The sequence below is a fragment of the Cydia pomonella genome, chromosome 17 (assembly GCF_033807575.1).
Source record: "Cydia pomonella isolate Wapato2018A chromosome 17, ilCydPomo1, whole genome shotgun sequence".
In the NCBI taxonomy this organism is placed as follows: domain Eukaryota; kingdom Metazoa; phylum Arthropoda; class Insecta; order Lepidoptera; family Tortricidae; genus Cydia; species Cydia pomonella.
This window is the reverse complement of record NC_084719.1, coordinates 11,843,927-11,858,299: the sequence shown is the minus strand read 5'-3', so window position 1 is coordinate 11,858,299 and position 14,373 is coordinate 11,843,927. Positions and strand designations below refer to the sequence as shown.

Here is a 14,373-nt window from a genome sequence, read left to right as displayed (position 1 = left end):
TTTGAAATATTCTTTTTTTTTAAGTAATAGGCAGCAAACGAGCAGACGAGCCGCCTGATGGGAAGCAGTCATCGCCGCCCATGGACATAAGCAACATCGGAGAAGCCACTTATGCGTTGCCAACCCAGTTATAAATTAATCAAATACAGGATGTTTTTTTAATATCTTGCAATGTTTTACTATTTTAATGATAAGTTCATGTTCATACTAAGCAACTTTTACTACTATGGGACCAACCCCTAAATCACGTAAAAAAAAATTGGCTGTTTCGTACATTTTGGTGAGCTGACTCTGATGTTGATAATTTCTATGAGATTCATTTTTTTCGCGATTTCGGGGTTGAATTGATTCTATAGTAAGTTTCTCAGTATCACCTATATATATTCAGGTCGTAAAATATTGCAGGTTATAAATAAAAACATCCCGTATTGTGACAAGTTTTGTGATGCATCAGTATTTTCGTTACTAAGAGGCGTCAGATTTTAAGTCATACCACATAGTGAACACAATCAGACAGTTATTACATGTAAGATATAAAATAATTATTGATTATCTTCCAAATGGAGTTAATTCATTAGCTAATCATAAATCATGATGATTGATTAGATGCATAGTAGTTATGTATTCTGTAGAACTAGTTTTAAGATTGTTAGCTTAACAGTCTCTTGATGTGAAACATGTATTTCATAAAAAAAATTTATTCTTTGACATTTGGAGAACCTTTACACCTCCAAATCTTATTAATGCCATTATTATTGTGTATTATTATCTTTCTCAAACAGTGGGGACCTTATACATCTCCAAACTTAATGTATTAACCGTGGAGACTATCTCTGTCGTATTGTATAATAATACTTGACTTGGTACATACTAGTTATGTATTCTGTAGCATTAGTTTATGAGACTGCTCGCTTAACAGTCCAGACCAAACGCGATTTATTTATTCATTATAAATTTTATTTTGACACTTGAAGAGACTTTACACTTCCAAGTCTTATTAGTATTAGTACTCTGACATTGGGGACCTTTTACATCTCCAGATTTAATGTGTTTTTAACCATAGAGACTATACATCTCTATTGTATTGTAGTAATTATTTATTTTAAGATTATTATAATGTAATGTTTACCCAGGTATTGGCTGTTGTATTTATAAATGTTGTTATGTATTTTTCATGTCACTATATGATGTTACTATAAATGTTGTATTGACTTGTAAAAGAGCCCTTGAGGCCTACTCGAGAGAATAAATTTTTGAACTTTTGAACTTTGAACTTGGGTAGGCACCCTTGAAATGAACAGAGTTCAAAAATATAAGTTGTATGTAGTTCAATAAACAGACTACAGGAATGCATAATTTCTGCGCTAAATTCAATTACATAACGTACGATACGTTGCAATAAGGTTCAAGATTGAATGAGATTACGATATATTACGATAGGGTGAATGACGCAATAATAATTCGCAGATAAAGACACCGGTACGTGAGTCATGAATAAAAATCATTAATAAAGATAGCTCTTATAACGTTTTGCCGCCCTAGTACTTTGCCAAGCGTCGCTTATAGAAATCATAACTATAAAAAAAATTGTTTTTCAATATGTATTAATATGCCAAAATTAATTCGTCAACTTGTAAACTATTCTTTAAAATATTTATCAATTAACTTTCCCACTTCTACAACCACTTTGGGTGGATCGTCGCTCAACAAGTAACAAGTGAAGGCCTCTGCATGAAACTCCTCTATGTCACTGCAGCTGTATTCGCTAAAAGCTTCGGCTGGCTTAAGTGCCACATCGTTTACGTACTGGTCCCATATTGGCTCTAGTTCTCGCCAGTAGGTTACCGAGACTTTTTCTGTTATGTTCCTGTCGTACGAAGTCAATACATGTGCGAACTCATGTGTGACTATGTAAATGTGTGCGTTTATTGATTTAACGCGACATAAACCTTTATCTTCACTTGCATTGCGTGATCGATCACCAAAGTTAATAGATTCGAATGTTTGTCCGTAGTAATCGCCCCGGTCAGTCAAACCGTAGTACTCTATATCTTTATGATTATTCTTTAGAATTGACTTGAACATTACACATTCGGTTTTAATGTCTCTCAAATTGTATGCACCTAAACGCCCTATTTGGTAAAAGACATCAATATATTGCTGTTCATTGTCAAGGAATACCTCTGAGAATATAACATTTGTTGCTAGACAGTTGAATATACGAGCAATGAGTTGCTTGTATTGGAAAATGGTAGGAATGTTGTGTTTTGTGCGATTCTCCATAATTGCCTCTTACTTATATTATTGTGTGGTCCTTCGGACAATCAAATGCCTCGTTTGATGTTTAAATCTTTCCTTATATTAACTAACTTTATCTACTTCGAAATATTTGAGTATTTTGGATGTTACTTACTATATTACATTCATCATCGGCTCTTTCATCCATGCCAGACGATTTATTGGTGAAACACCAGAGAAATACCGTTTTTGGTAGCTAAATAGACCGATGTGAGGGCTACATCAGGCCCGAGGCACTCCGTCCGCTACACCTCTCTCCCCAGTCTCGGTGGTCGAAAGGCAATGACAATCATGTCGCTTACATTACAATGATTTAAACTCCCGAGACATCTAGCTCAGTGAGTTCGAACCCATTCGCGTCGGCGGCTTTTTCCATTTTTTCCGCGGCGGGTTACGAACCATGGATCAGTGTCGAGCTCGAACAACGAGCGAGCAGCCGCTAGGCCGTCGAGTAATGACGTCATAATATTGAAATTAGTCACCGCTATCGTCGCGAGCGCAAGCACGCTTGTACCACGTGGTATAGTCAGCAGCGATTGATTGGCGAGGCGAGAACGCTCTTCGATTGCGCATAGTTGTTATGGATCTGGAGGTCACGTTAGACTAGTCTACTACTCCGTGCACTAGCGCCATGAATGGCCCGTTTTTTTGTTTAGTAGATGATTTCTTTCGTCACATTTTGACAACATTCGGTGGATAGCTCCCTGTTCTGAACGTAATAAGCACAATTTTACCGTATGTCCTAAAAAACCTGCCACCGAGTAACGAAAAACTGTATTTTTGTAACTCGAAACATACACAACGAAAGATACACAAAAAAATTTTCTCAATATAGGGATTTCGCATTTTTTATATTTTCACCCAGAATGAGGAGCTCTTTAAATCAGGAAAATTTATCCAAAGCTGAGAAGCGTGTGTAGGTGCCCTTGCATGCGAAAGAAGACAAACTTACACTTACCATCAATATTGACGTACTGAGGTTCAGGCGAATACATGTCATATCCAATTTTATCCTTCTTATTTTCCTTAGGAAGCTTCATACAAGGTCCCAAGTCAGCCAGCTTGGCGGAGTCTTGTCGTGTAATCATGATGCTCTTGCTGCTGAGAGCCGTGTGGAGGTATCCTTGCATACGGAGGAAGACGAGCGCGTTGGCTATGTCTAACGCATATTGGACTGAAGTCTGGGCGCTGAGGATTCGGCCCTGTAATATATAAAAAGTAATTATTTTTTTATTCAAGCGAGATTTACTTTAAATATTGAAGTTTACCCTTTTAGTGAGTATGACCTGACATGATCAAAAGCATTGTTCTTGAAATGTCAATACTGATAAAATCGGGTTGAAGACAATCACGATTACGGGCTTTCACTTCCGATTTGAACAATTTTGTAGCAAGCATTCACGATTTATAAACAGTATTATGATTTTAATTGAGTAGATGCTTGAAAATGAAAAATGAAAAAATGTTTATTCTGTTTAAGAATTACTTATACAGTTGTAAGTGTTTGGCGCCTCTTTTTAAGTAACAAATACATGTGTTAAGAGGCACCGCTCTTCCTTAATTAGTAATAGATAAAAAAATTTTAAATTTAAATAGAAATAAAAAGGAAAATTAACATATCAGACACTAACAAAAGTAATTGCTTATAGATTAATTTAACCTAATGAGAAGATGGACTTGCAAGTCCATGGATGGACATGCTTGAATGTTAAGTAATAAAAATACGGGATATTCGTCTACGTGCTGAGTTTTAGAAATTTTGAAAAAGATGTGTATGTTGAAACATTATATTAGCGTGGAACCCTACTATACATTATTATCATAAGTAAGGTCATATTCTCCACTTTGACCTTACCGTAGAGCTAGTCTAACATCGTAAAACTTTTTCCTTAATACTTAGTTTATAATTAATCCGTCACAGTAAAACCAGTCGAGCTACGATCATTGCTCTATTTATTTTCGTCAAAAGAAAACACAATCGATCAGTCGAGGAATCCCACCCGGAAATCAAAACAAAACAACCAAGTCAATCGATTAGTAGATACGGTGGTACAATAAGAAATAATAATACACCTTAAAGCTCTATTGGGCAGCAGACTATTAAAATGATCGGCTATGGAATGTACTTTTTGCTAGACCACGAACGAACTCACAGGAAAATCTAATGTGAATTCACAGTATTAAGAGCCCTTAATCCTTGGAGCGTTCTCCGATTTCACGAAATAACGCTCGATAGATGGCGTTGGCGCTCGGTACGCGAGCGCCGGCAACGCGACGCGCGTTTCAATGCAGACTAGAATAATCTTGATAGTTTTCAATATAATTTCAAGCAACATTAATTTTAGTGTCATATGATATCATATGGGCACTCTTCATTTTATTGTATATGCACAGTAGTTTTTTTTTTATGTACACTACTACTAAGTGTACAGACTACAGAGTGTACTATAACCCTTGCTCTTTATTCTGTCTCTTTCACACCAATGGAAAATGAAGAAGTTACTAAATGACTGCAGGTATAAATAAAGTATATTAGTGCGATAGAGAGACAGATAGTGTTTCGTTGTCGTATCGTAAACGATTGGCATGTTGGCCACACACTTGCTTAGTGCCTAGCCAAAATACCAATCGTTTGCGTATATTAGTGCGATAGAGAGAGAGTAGTGTTTCGTTGTCGTATCGTAAACGATTGGCATGTTGGCTACGCACCCATGATACCTAGCCAAGAAGCCAATCTATTGCGCATATTAGTGCGATAGAGAGACAGATAGTGTTTCCTTGTCGTATCGTAAACGTTTGGCATGTTGGCTACGCACCCATGCTGCCCAGCCAAGATGCCAATCGTTTGTGCATATTAGTACGAGAGAGAGACAGATAGTGTTTCGTTGTCGTATCGATTGGCATGGTGGCTACGCACCCATGCTCCGTAGTCAAGATGCCAATCGTTTGCGCACATTAGTGCTATAGAGTTTCAGTGTTATTTGAAATCACGTTAGGGTTTGTATTATTATTTTTGACCCGAATGAAGTCCATCCAGGTTCTTATGATGGAGTCAGGAGTTGGTCACCAGAACTCCTAATCTACTCATTATAATTCCATCGTGCTTGGGCTCAAAAGATTTGCCCTGACGAACACCATCGATCTAGATGAGGTCCAGGGTCTCATGACGGAGTCAGGAGTTGGTCACCAGAACTCCCCAGAACTCCTAATCTACTCATCATAACTCCATCGAGTTTGGGCTCAATAGATTTACCCTGATGAGCACCATCAATCTAGATGAAGTCCAGGGTCTCATGATGGAGTCAGGAGTAGGTCACTAGAACTCGTAATCTACTCATTATAATTCCATCGTATTCGAGCTCAATAGATTTGCCCTGACGAGTACCATCGATCTAAATGAAGTCCAGGGTCTCATGATGGAGTCAGGAGTTGGTCACCAGAACTCCTAATCTACTCATTATAATTCCATCGTGTTTGGGCTCAAAAGATTTGCCCTGACGAGTACCATCGATCTAGATGAAGTCCAGGGTCTCATGATGGAGTCAGGAGTTGGTCACCATAATTCCTAATCTACTCATCATAACTCCATCGTGTTTGGGCTCAATAGATTTGCCCTCACGAGCACCATCAATCTAGATGATGTTCAGGGTCTCATGATGGAGTCAGGAGTTGGTCACTAGAACTCCTAATCTACTCATTATAATTCCATCGTGTTTGGGCTCAAAAGATTTGCCCTGACGAGTACCATCGATCTAGATGAAGTCCAGGGTCTCATGATGGAGTCAGGAGTTGGTCACCATAATTCCTAATCTACTCATCATAACTCCATCGTGTTTGGGCTCAATAGATTTGCCCTCACGAGCACCATCAATCTAGATGATGTTCAGGGTCTCATGATGGAGTCAGGAGTTGGTCACTAGAACTCCTAATCTACTCATTATAATTTCATCGTGTTTGGGCTCAAAAGATTTGCCCTGACGAGTACCATCGATCTAGATGAAGTCCAGGGTCTCATGATGGAGTCAGGAGTTGGTCACCAGAACTCGTAATCTATTTATCATAACTCCATCGTGTTTGGGCTCAATAGATTTACTCCGACAAGCACCATCAAATTACCATTATGATGAATAGATTAGGAGTTCTGGTGACCAACTACTGAGTCCATCATGAGACCCTCGACTTAATCTAGATCGATGGTACTCGTCAGGGCAAATCTTTTGAGCCCAAACACGATGGAGTTATGATGAATAGACTAGGAGTTCTGGTGATCAACTCCTGAGTCCATCATGAGACCCTGGACCTGATCTAGATTGATGGTGCTCGTCAGGGCAACTCTATTGAGCCCATACACGATGGAGTTATGATGAGTAGATTAGGAGTTCTGGTGACCAACTCCTGACTCCATCATGAGACCCTGGACCTCATCTAGATCGATGGTGCTCGCCAGGGCAAATCTTTTGAGCCCAAACACGTTGGAATTATAATGAGTAGATTAGGAGTTCTAGTGACCAACTCCTGACTCCATCATGAGACCCTGGACTTTATCTAGATTGATGATGCTCGTCAGGGCAAATCTATTGAGCCCGAACACGATGAGGTTATGATGAGTAGATTAGGAGTTCTGGTGACCAACTCCTGACTCCATCATGAGACCCTGGGCCTCATCTAGATCGATGGTGTTCATCAGGGCAAATCTATTGAACCCAAACACGATGGAGTTATGATGAGTAGATTAGGAGTTCTGGTAACCAGCTCCTGACTCCATCATGAGACCCTGGACCTCATCTAGATTGATGGTGCTCGTCAGGGCAACTCTATTGAACCCAAACACGATGGAGTTATGATGAGTAGATTAGGAGTTCTGGTGACCAGCTCCTGACTCCATCATGAGACCCTGGACCTCATCTAGATTGAAGGTACTCGTCAGGGCAACTCTATTGAGCTCAAACACGATGGAGTTATGATGAGTAGAGTAGGAGTTCTGGTGACCAACTTCTGACTCCATCATGAGACCCTGGACCTCATCTAGATCGATGGTGCTCATCAGGGCAAATCTTTTGAGCCCAAACACGTTGGAATTATAATGAGTAGATTAGGAGTTCTAGTGACCAACTCCTGACTCCATCATGAGACCCTGGACTTTATCTAGATTGATGATGCTCGTCAGGGCAAATCTATTGAGCCCGAACACGATGAGGTTATGATGAGTAGTTTAGGAGTTCTGGTGACCAACTCCTGACTCCACCATGAGACCCTGGGCCTCATCTAGATCGATGGTGTTCATCAGGGCAAATCTATTGAGCCCAAACACGATGGAGTTATGATGAGTAGATTAGGAGTTCTGGTGACCAGCTCCTGACTCCATCATGAGACCCTGGACCTCATCTAGATTGATGGTGCTCGTCAGGGCAACTCTATTGAACCCAAACACGATGGAGTTATGATGAGTAGATTAGGAGTTCTGGTGACCAGCTCCTGACTCCATCATGAGACCCTGGACCTCATCTAGATTGAAGGTGCTCATCAGGGCAACTCTGTTGAGCCCAAACACGATGGAATTATAATGAGTAGATTAGGAGTTCTAGTGACCAACTCCTGACTCCATCATGAGACCCTGGACCTCATCTAGATCGATGGTGTTCGTCAGGGCAAATCTTTTGAGCCCAAACACGATGGGATTATAATTAGTAGATTAGGAGTTCTGGTGACCAACTCCTGACTCCATCATGAGAACTTGGACTTCATCCGGGTCAAAAATAATAATGCAAACCCTAACGTAATTTCAAGTGAAAATGCGTTTTTCAGAAAATCGCAGCCAAATAACACTAGACCTTACTCATAGTGTTGTGTTCCTGCCGGTGAGTAAGGTTGCCAGAGCTCAACGAGGGGCGAGAGGGGGTTAGGGTCGGCAACGCGCATGTAACTCCTCTGGAGTTGCAGGCGTACATATGCGGGCCGTATGCTTGTTTGCCACCGACTTAGTATTAAAAAAAAAAGTAACACTGAAAATCCATCAATAAGCGAGTCTGTTAGGCATACTGTAAAAAATGAACTTTTATTAAGATTTTCTAATCGCAGTATATAGCACTTCTCGGAACTCCGTAGCTGATTACGATCGCAACGAATGCCTGACAATCGAGCACAGGTCCGTCCTCTAAGCGCGCTCCGCGCGGACTGAGAGCGGGGCGTCGCTGCTGCGTGATTTATACGTGTTTTAAAAAAATATAAATTTACGGCAATGTAGGTCCCATAGTTACGATTTTTTTTTTATAGGTTAACATAAAGTTACAGTTTGCTATAATATTATTTTTAAAGCAAAATATGCGTACAATTTGCGGAAATAAAATATAATAAAACCCTGTTTTCGCCAAAAAAATGAAGAAAACTCGGAAGGTATTTTATCAGTTTTTTCAAATGAATCTTCGATTGTTAATCATTCCAGCCCCTTGTACGAGATATGTTGAATCAAATTGTAGTCATTCATGTACCAAATGATTCTTGTTTATAGCAAAATTGAGAACCCAAACGCCACATCTCACTGCAAAATTTGGAAAAGACTCCCAAAAAACCTCATTAAAAAAGAGGTTTAAAAGAGAAAATGAAAATTTGAACTGTTGGAGCCCCTAGTTTAGGAAACGATTATTTAAGTACGTTATCAGTTTTTGAATAAATACTAATAGTTACGTCGTAATCTTGAATGAAAAAGGAAGCATTTTACAAAATACGCTCGTCTGTAGGAATAAGGACTCTTAAGATTTCAAATAGTTTAGCAACTACATAAGCGCTAAAAACAAAAGATGGCCAGATCGAATGTCTAGATATAATTGAAATTTAATTCTAACACGGAGCTGCTTTGTACCTGTAATGGCTTTACTAAACTGGTTTAAAAAGTGAGATATTGAAACTATGCCCTTTTCATAAAAAAATATATAGCAATTGTTTAGGCCAGTTGCATCGTCTTCTTATTGTTATTCTGGTATTAAAGTGTGTAAAAAATTAAAAATAGAATAAGCAACTGCCAGATGACATAGGTATAAAGATTTCATGAAGTTAGAGAGCCGTAACACGAAATTTTATTATATTATGTATTTTTGTTAACATTACAATTTTACATAAGTAGTAAGTATAGTCAAAAGATGTTAATTGAATGCATTTCATTATTGTGCCGTAACCTATATTTATCACTTAAAAGCTGAGAAAAATTTAATAACGCGAATTTAACTTAAACGAAATTGAAACGACGTAGACTTACAGTTCTAATGATTTGTATATTATGTGGGGGGACAGCGCGTACGCAGTCCCCACTACCAAAAATTACGCATCCGAGTTATCCACATTAGGGATAATCGCAAGGGTCAACCCAACCGCAGTGCAATGGGAGAGTCTCGCCCTGGGGGAACCGCCTTTTTGATCACGGTATCCCCTATGCCAGGTAAGTATGAATTCTCGACAGTACGGCGGGAGGGTCCCTATACTGGGAAAAATCTTAACACCGCGAAGTAGGATACGCTTCGCACGTAACAGCGACATCTAACGAGAAATTCGGTGACTATATGTTGTATGGCGTTTGAGCAGTACATTTTATTTATCCTGTTATATTGTCTATAATATGCGTAGACAAATATGCGTAATAGGCTCAATGTTATATTTACATACATACTTTATTATTTTTATGCGGCGCTAACTATTTTTTCTTTGGTAATTCTTATTTAAAAACGAACTTGTTGGCTACGTACGAGTATATAACATTTTAAGTATTCATTCATGAATAAAAATAAGTTAAAATGTGGGGAAGGGTAGTTATGGTTCATTGTACATGTACAATAAGGACGTTTCTATCACAATTTCTGTTGGAATTTCTGATGGAAAGGTCCTTATTGCACATGAAGGATAGGGTGTTGCAAAGCTACAAAATATAAGTTAACGCGGGGCAATTTACCACGACCCTAAAATAGCTTTATCCTTTCAAGTAAGGTACCTACACTGAACAAAAAGGTAAAAAATTACCTGTCCATCGTGGAGTATATCATGGAGGGTATCCACGCATCGTTCGCAAATTATGTTCACGTTGTTGTGGACGTCCGGATACAATCCCATCAAAAGGATTATGTTGGGATGGCGACATTTTCTGAAAAATGAGGACACTTCAACATAGTGTAGAAGTAAACAATTGGAAGAACGACTGGCTCGATGGCATCCAATGATAATGAAAAACCAATTTAGTAGTAGTAGTTTAAGAGAGGTATGGGCATTGTGAATGTCGTCTAGCTTAGTGGTAGGGCACAGCACAGCGGATGTCATTCCAGATCTAGAGCAGAGCCCAACTGGGGAAGTACCTCCACCTTACAGAAAACCGCAGCCAAATAACACTAGACTCTACTCATAGTGTTGTGTTCCTGTCGGTGAGTAAGGTTGCCAGAGCTCAACGAGGGGAGGGAGGTTGTTAGAGTCGGCAACGCGCATGTAACTCCTCTGGAGTTGCAGGAGTACATAGGCTACGGATACTGCTTACCATCAGGCGGGCCGTATGCTTGATTGCCACAGATGTAGTAGAAAATAATAATAATATAAATTAAATTATTAAATTAAATTAAAACATTTATTTCGGACTCTGGTTCCATAATTTGTTAGAATAATACACACAATACACACAATACACTTACAACTACAACACTGTACAATTTACTTTACAACTAGTGTTAGTGACATACATTACTTAAACCTAAACCTAATATCTCCGGGGAGAGGCGCGCACTGGGGCATGCATCTTATCCCAATAACGCATTATCGGGCAATCTACCCGTTCAGCAAGTGAGCTCAAAATGCTGTTGGTGCTACCCAGAACTCTTCGCATCAATGATGATATTCTGGTGCGTAAAATTGCGTGGAACCCCGGCACGCCCGCCGCCGCGAACATGCCGGACGCACTGCAATAGCGAGGGTGCACCATCAGCATCCTGAACGCATTGTTGTATTGAACTTTCAATACATTGACGGCCCTCTGAGAATAGCTAATCCATAGTGCACACGAGTAGAAGGATTGGCAGAATGCCTTAAACAAGGTAACCTTTACACTGTCACTACATCGTGCGAACCTACGACTCAGCATATTACAACGGACCGGCAAAGCTCGACGTTCCCTGTCTATGTCCTGATCATCACATAGCGTGTCCGATACCATCAATATAGCTTACCTCAATATGTTTATCTCGGTGTCCCGTTTCTTCCTGACGTGTTCGACAGTGACAGGTAGCGTCTTGATCTGCACGGGCACCACGCCCCACTTGCCAAGGTTCCAAACCCTCGCCTTATCCACGTTTACGTCGAGGTTGCTCGCGCTAGCTAGAGACAGTCCGTATGTGCTTGTCTCGCTCTGTAGGGAGGAATATGTTGTTTATATTATACGCGCCAATTAATTATCTATATCTACTAGTTTTAGTCCTTTAACTGAGTACAATGGGCTGGGCGCTAACGAGTAGACTACAAGATTTCTGTAAGATACTGTTTCTGAAGTATATATAAATTAATAAAAGTTTAATAATGATAGGCAATTATCTGCACCAAACAGCCACTCGTAATCGCACTCTAACATTATACCACTTATAAATTGTATTATACCACTTTTCATCGGTATTAAATTTATTATACCACGTTTCATTTCTTGTTAAGGTATACGGTGCTTACTTACAATAGTTAACGGCTTTCTTCAATTTATTCAAAATGAGCTGCCATTAAACGTAAAATTTTGCAGTCTACTTAAAATTAGTGACTTTCAGTTTTTAATGATGTATAATTATGCGAAATACATTGTGCATTTTCTGTCCAATATATGACTCATGATCATGACTTCATGACTGAGTCAGTGATCGTTCGCGCAAATCGAATTATCCACGTGCATCAGGATAGCGTAAAGTTGCCTAACCTTGGATTTTATGACAGAATGATGTAATCCGAAAAAGCACAAGAAACACGCACCTTACTGTCGTCAGTTTTGCTCCGGTTCGCAGACTGAACTTGCAGTTGCTCGTCGGCCCAACGGTCGAAGTTTTTCAGTTCGCTCATCACCTCCCAAAGATTATCTTTGCTGCTACTTCCTCTACTCGCCGTCGAAGAGCTATGACTAGAAACGTAAACATTCTCCGTGGCTCTCATCCCGTCTACTTCCTCGACATCGCTTTTAGTGTCTAGAAAGTTCTTAATATCGTAAGGCAACGAGTTATTCTTATAAAAGAATGGAGGCGAATTAACCTGAGTCTCTTCTTCCTTAAAATCTATGTGCTTTTGGGTAAAGGTTTCCTGCCTGTACGCTTTGCGCGAATTTCGTTTCCTAGGTTCCGAATATGATAAAGTACCGGGCATGAAGACCTGATTTTGGAAGAGGAACTGTATGTTAGGTACAGAGTCTTCCGGGTTGGCGCTTCGTGCTCGTTTTTGCGATTTCTTTTTGTACTTGACGGCTGATTTCTTTTCATAGTTGAATGTGCGGTCGGGGTCGGCGCAGTCGGTGCAGGAGATGGGTAGGGAGTGTCGGCCGCATCGTTTCTCGGGGGTGTCAGGGAGTTGCGGGCCGGAGGACCGGCGGGCTTGGAACTCGGCGAGGTCGCGCTTGTACTCGTCGGTGCGGATGGTGCCGACGTCGTCGTGGGCGTGCGGCGGGTCGGGGCTGGGTGAGCGGTGCGTGCTCACCGTCACGCGCTCCCTGTAAAAGATGGAACTGTCGTAGAATTACTGTTAGGCCGCGTAGCGAGTGATCAAGTGAATTGCAAAGGCTCAAATATACCGAGTTACCGACTGTAGATTAGTTTGGTCTATTATAGAGATGGGCCGAATACGAATAATCGGTTCAGATCTTACCTAACCGAATATTCGGCCAAATTATTCGATTCATTTGTATCATTCTAAGAAACGGTTTGAAAACGCTTTAATTTCATTAAGAGATGAATCGCTTGCTAAGGCAATTCCCTAGAAACTAACAGGTCAATAGGCAAGGTTCTCGTAAACAAATTTTCAACATTCATAACATTGTATGCATTCAACATGTCTCATCGTGTTTTAACGCTAATGAGGAAATGTAACCTGATCGCTGATGGAAGAGAGTAGGTACTTGAAAAGTTCTGTGGAGGTGTTTACACTGCTTACATTTTACAGCGTTGCAACAAAACTTGCCGAATATACTGATTACCGAATATTCGGCCCAGCTTCAGTCTGTTACTACTATTTGTTTATTTGTTTAATCTTTATTGCACAGAAGAAAAAAAAACTTACAGTACAAAAGGCGGACTTAATGCCACGCACGAGACATTCTCTACCAGGCCTATTATCCTATTAACCCAAAGCATATTTCTAGGCTTGTCGTTTTGCGCTATGGATATAATGTAATATCCACTCCACCGATGCATGTTTCATCGACCATATCTACAGCAATAAACGACAACCATTATAAATCCCTAAGACGCATTACAATCCGGCGAACAGCTCCCGAGTTATTTTCGACCCGATTGAGTTCTCGACAAAAACCGCCGGTAATCGGAATCTCTGGTAAACCGTGGGACGACACGGGTCAATAGAGTCCTGTACCCCTAGTGTAAATTTATTCGATATCGAAACGTATCGTCCGCGTTTGCAGTAAGTCTCATTTTGTATGGGATTTTGAGTTTCCAAAACGTCCCGCTTGGTGAGCTGTTTCTAAATCCTGTACAAAATTAGACTAGACGCAAACGCGTAAGTTACGTTTCGATATCGAATAAATTTACACTAGGGGTTCTGTTCAATACAGGGCCCCTGGTGTAGTTAGAAATTGTCTATTAACCCTCGTGACTGTTCGACATCGTTGCTGGTAGAATGTCGCAGCATTTAACTATTATTACTACGTATAGAACCGGCGCAGAGAACCAGTATTCTGCGTGGATCTGGCGACCTAGAAGCGCCATGAATTTTTACAGCGCTTGCGACGTTTTGGTCGCGTAGTAGGTATATTATATGGTTCAAGGTACAGGTTGCGATTGCATTGTTTGGTATGGCTTCTCTATAGTAATAATAACTATTGAGATGGTTAGTGCCGCTTTGGTGCTTTGC

At 40.2% G+C, this 14,373-nt stretch overlaps 1 protein-coding gene and 1 non-coding gene across 4 annotated transcripts in view; both read right to left on the bottom strand.

The window, feature by feature from the left end:
* LOC133526859 (uncharacterized) overlaps positions 1 to 14,373 on the bottom strand; it is a 62,845-nt gene that overhangs the window by 33,701 nt on the left and 14,771 nt on the right. For all 3 annotated transcript variants that reach the window (XM_061863679.1, XM_061863682.1, XM_061863680.1), the window contains exons 2-5: positions 12,274 to 12,997; positions 11,493 to 11,671; positions 10,306 to 10,426; positions 3,257 to 3,500 (exon numbers count right to left, since the gene is read on the bottom strand). In XM_061863679.1, coding sequence (XP_061719663.1) covers positions 3,257 to 3,500; positions 10,306 to 10,426; positions 11,493 to 11,671; positions 12,274 to 12,997 — 1,268 coding nt within the window. The remainder of the gene's footprint in view (positions 1 to 3,256; positions 3,501 to 10,305; positions 10,427 to 11,492; positions 11,672 to 12,273; positions 12,998 to 14,373) is intronic.
* On the bottom strand, positions 9,577 to 9,738 carry LOC133527315 (U1 spliceosomal RNA). Its single transcript, XR_009800870.1, has one exon. It is a non-coding gene; the product is annotated as a U1 spliceosomal RNA (small nuclear RNA).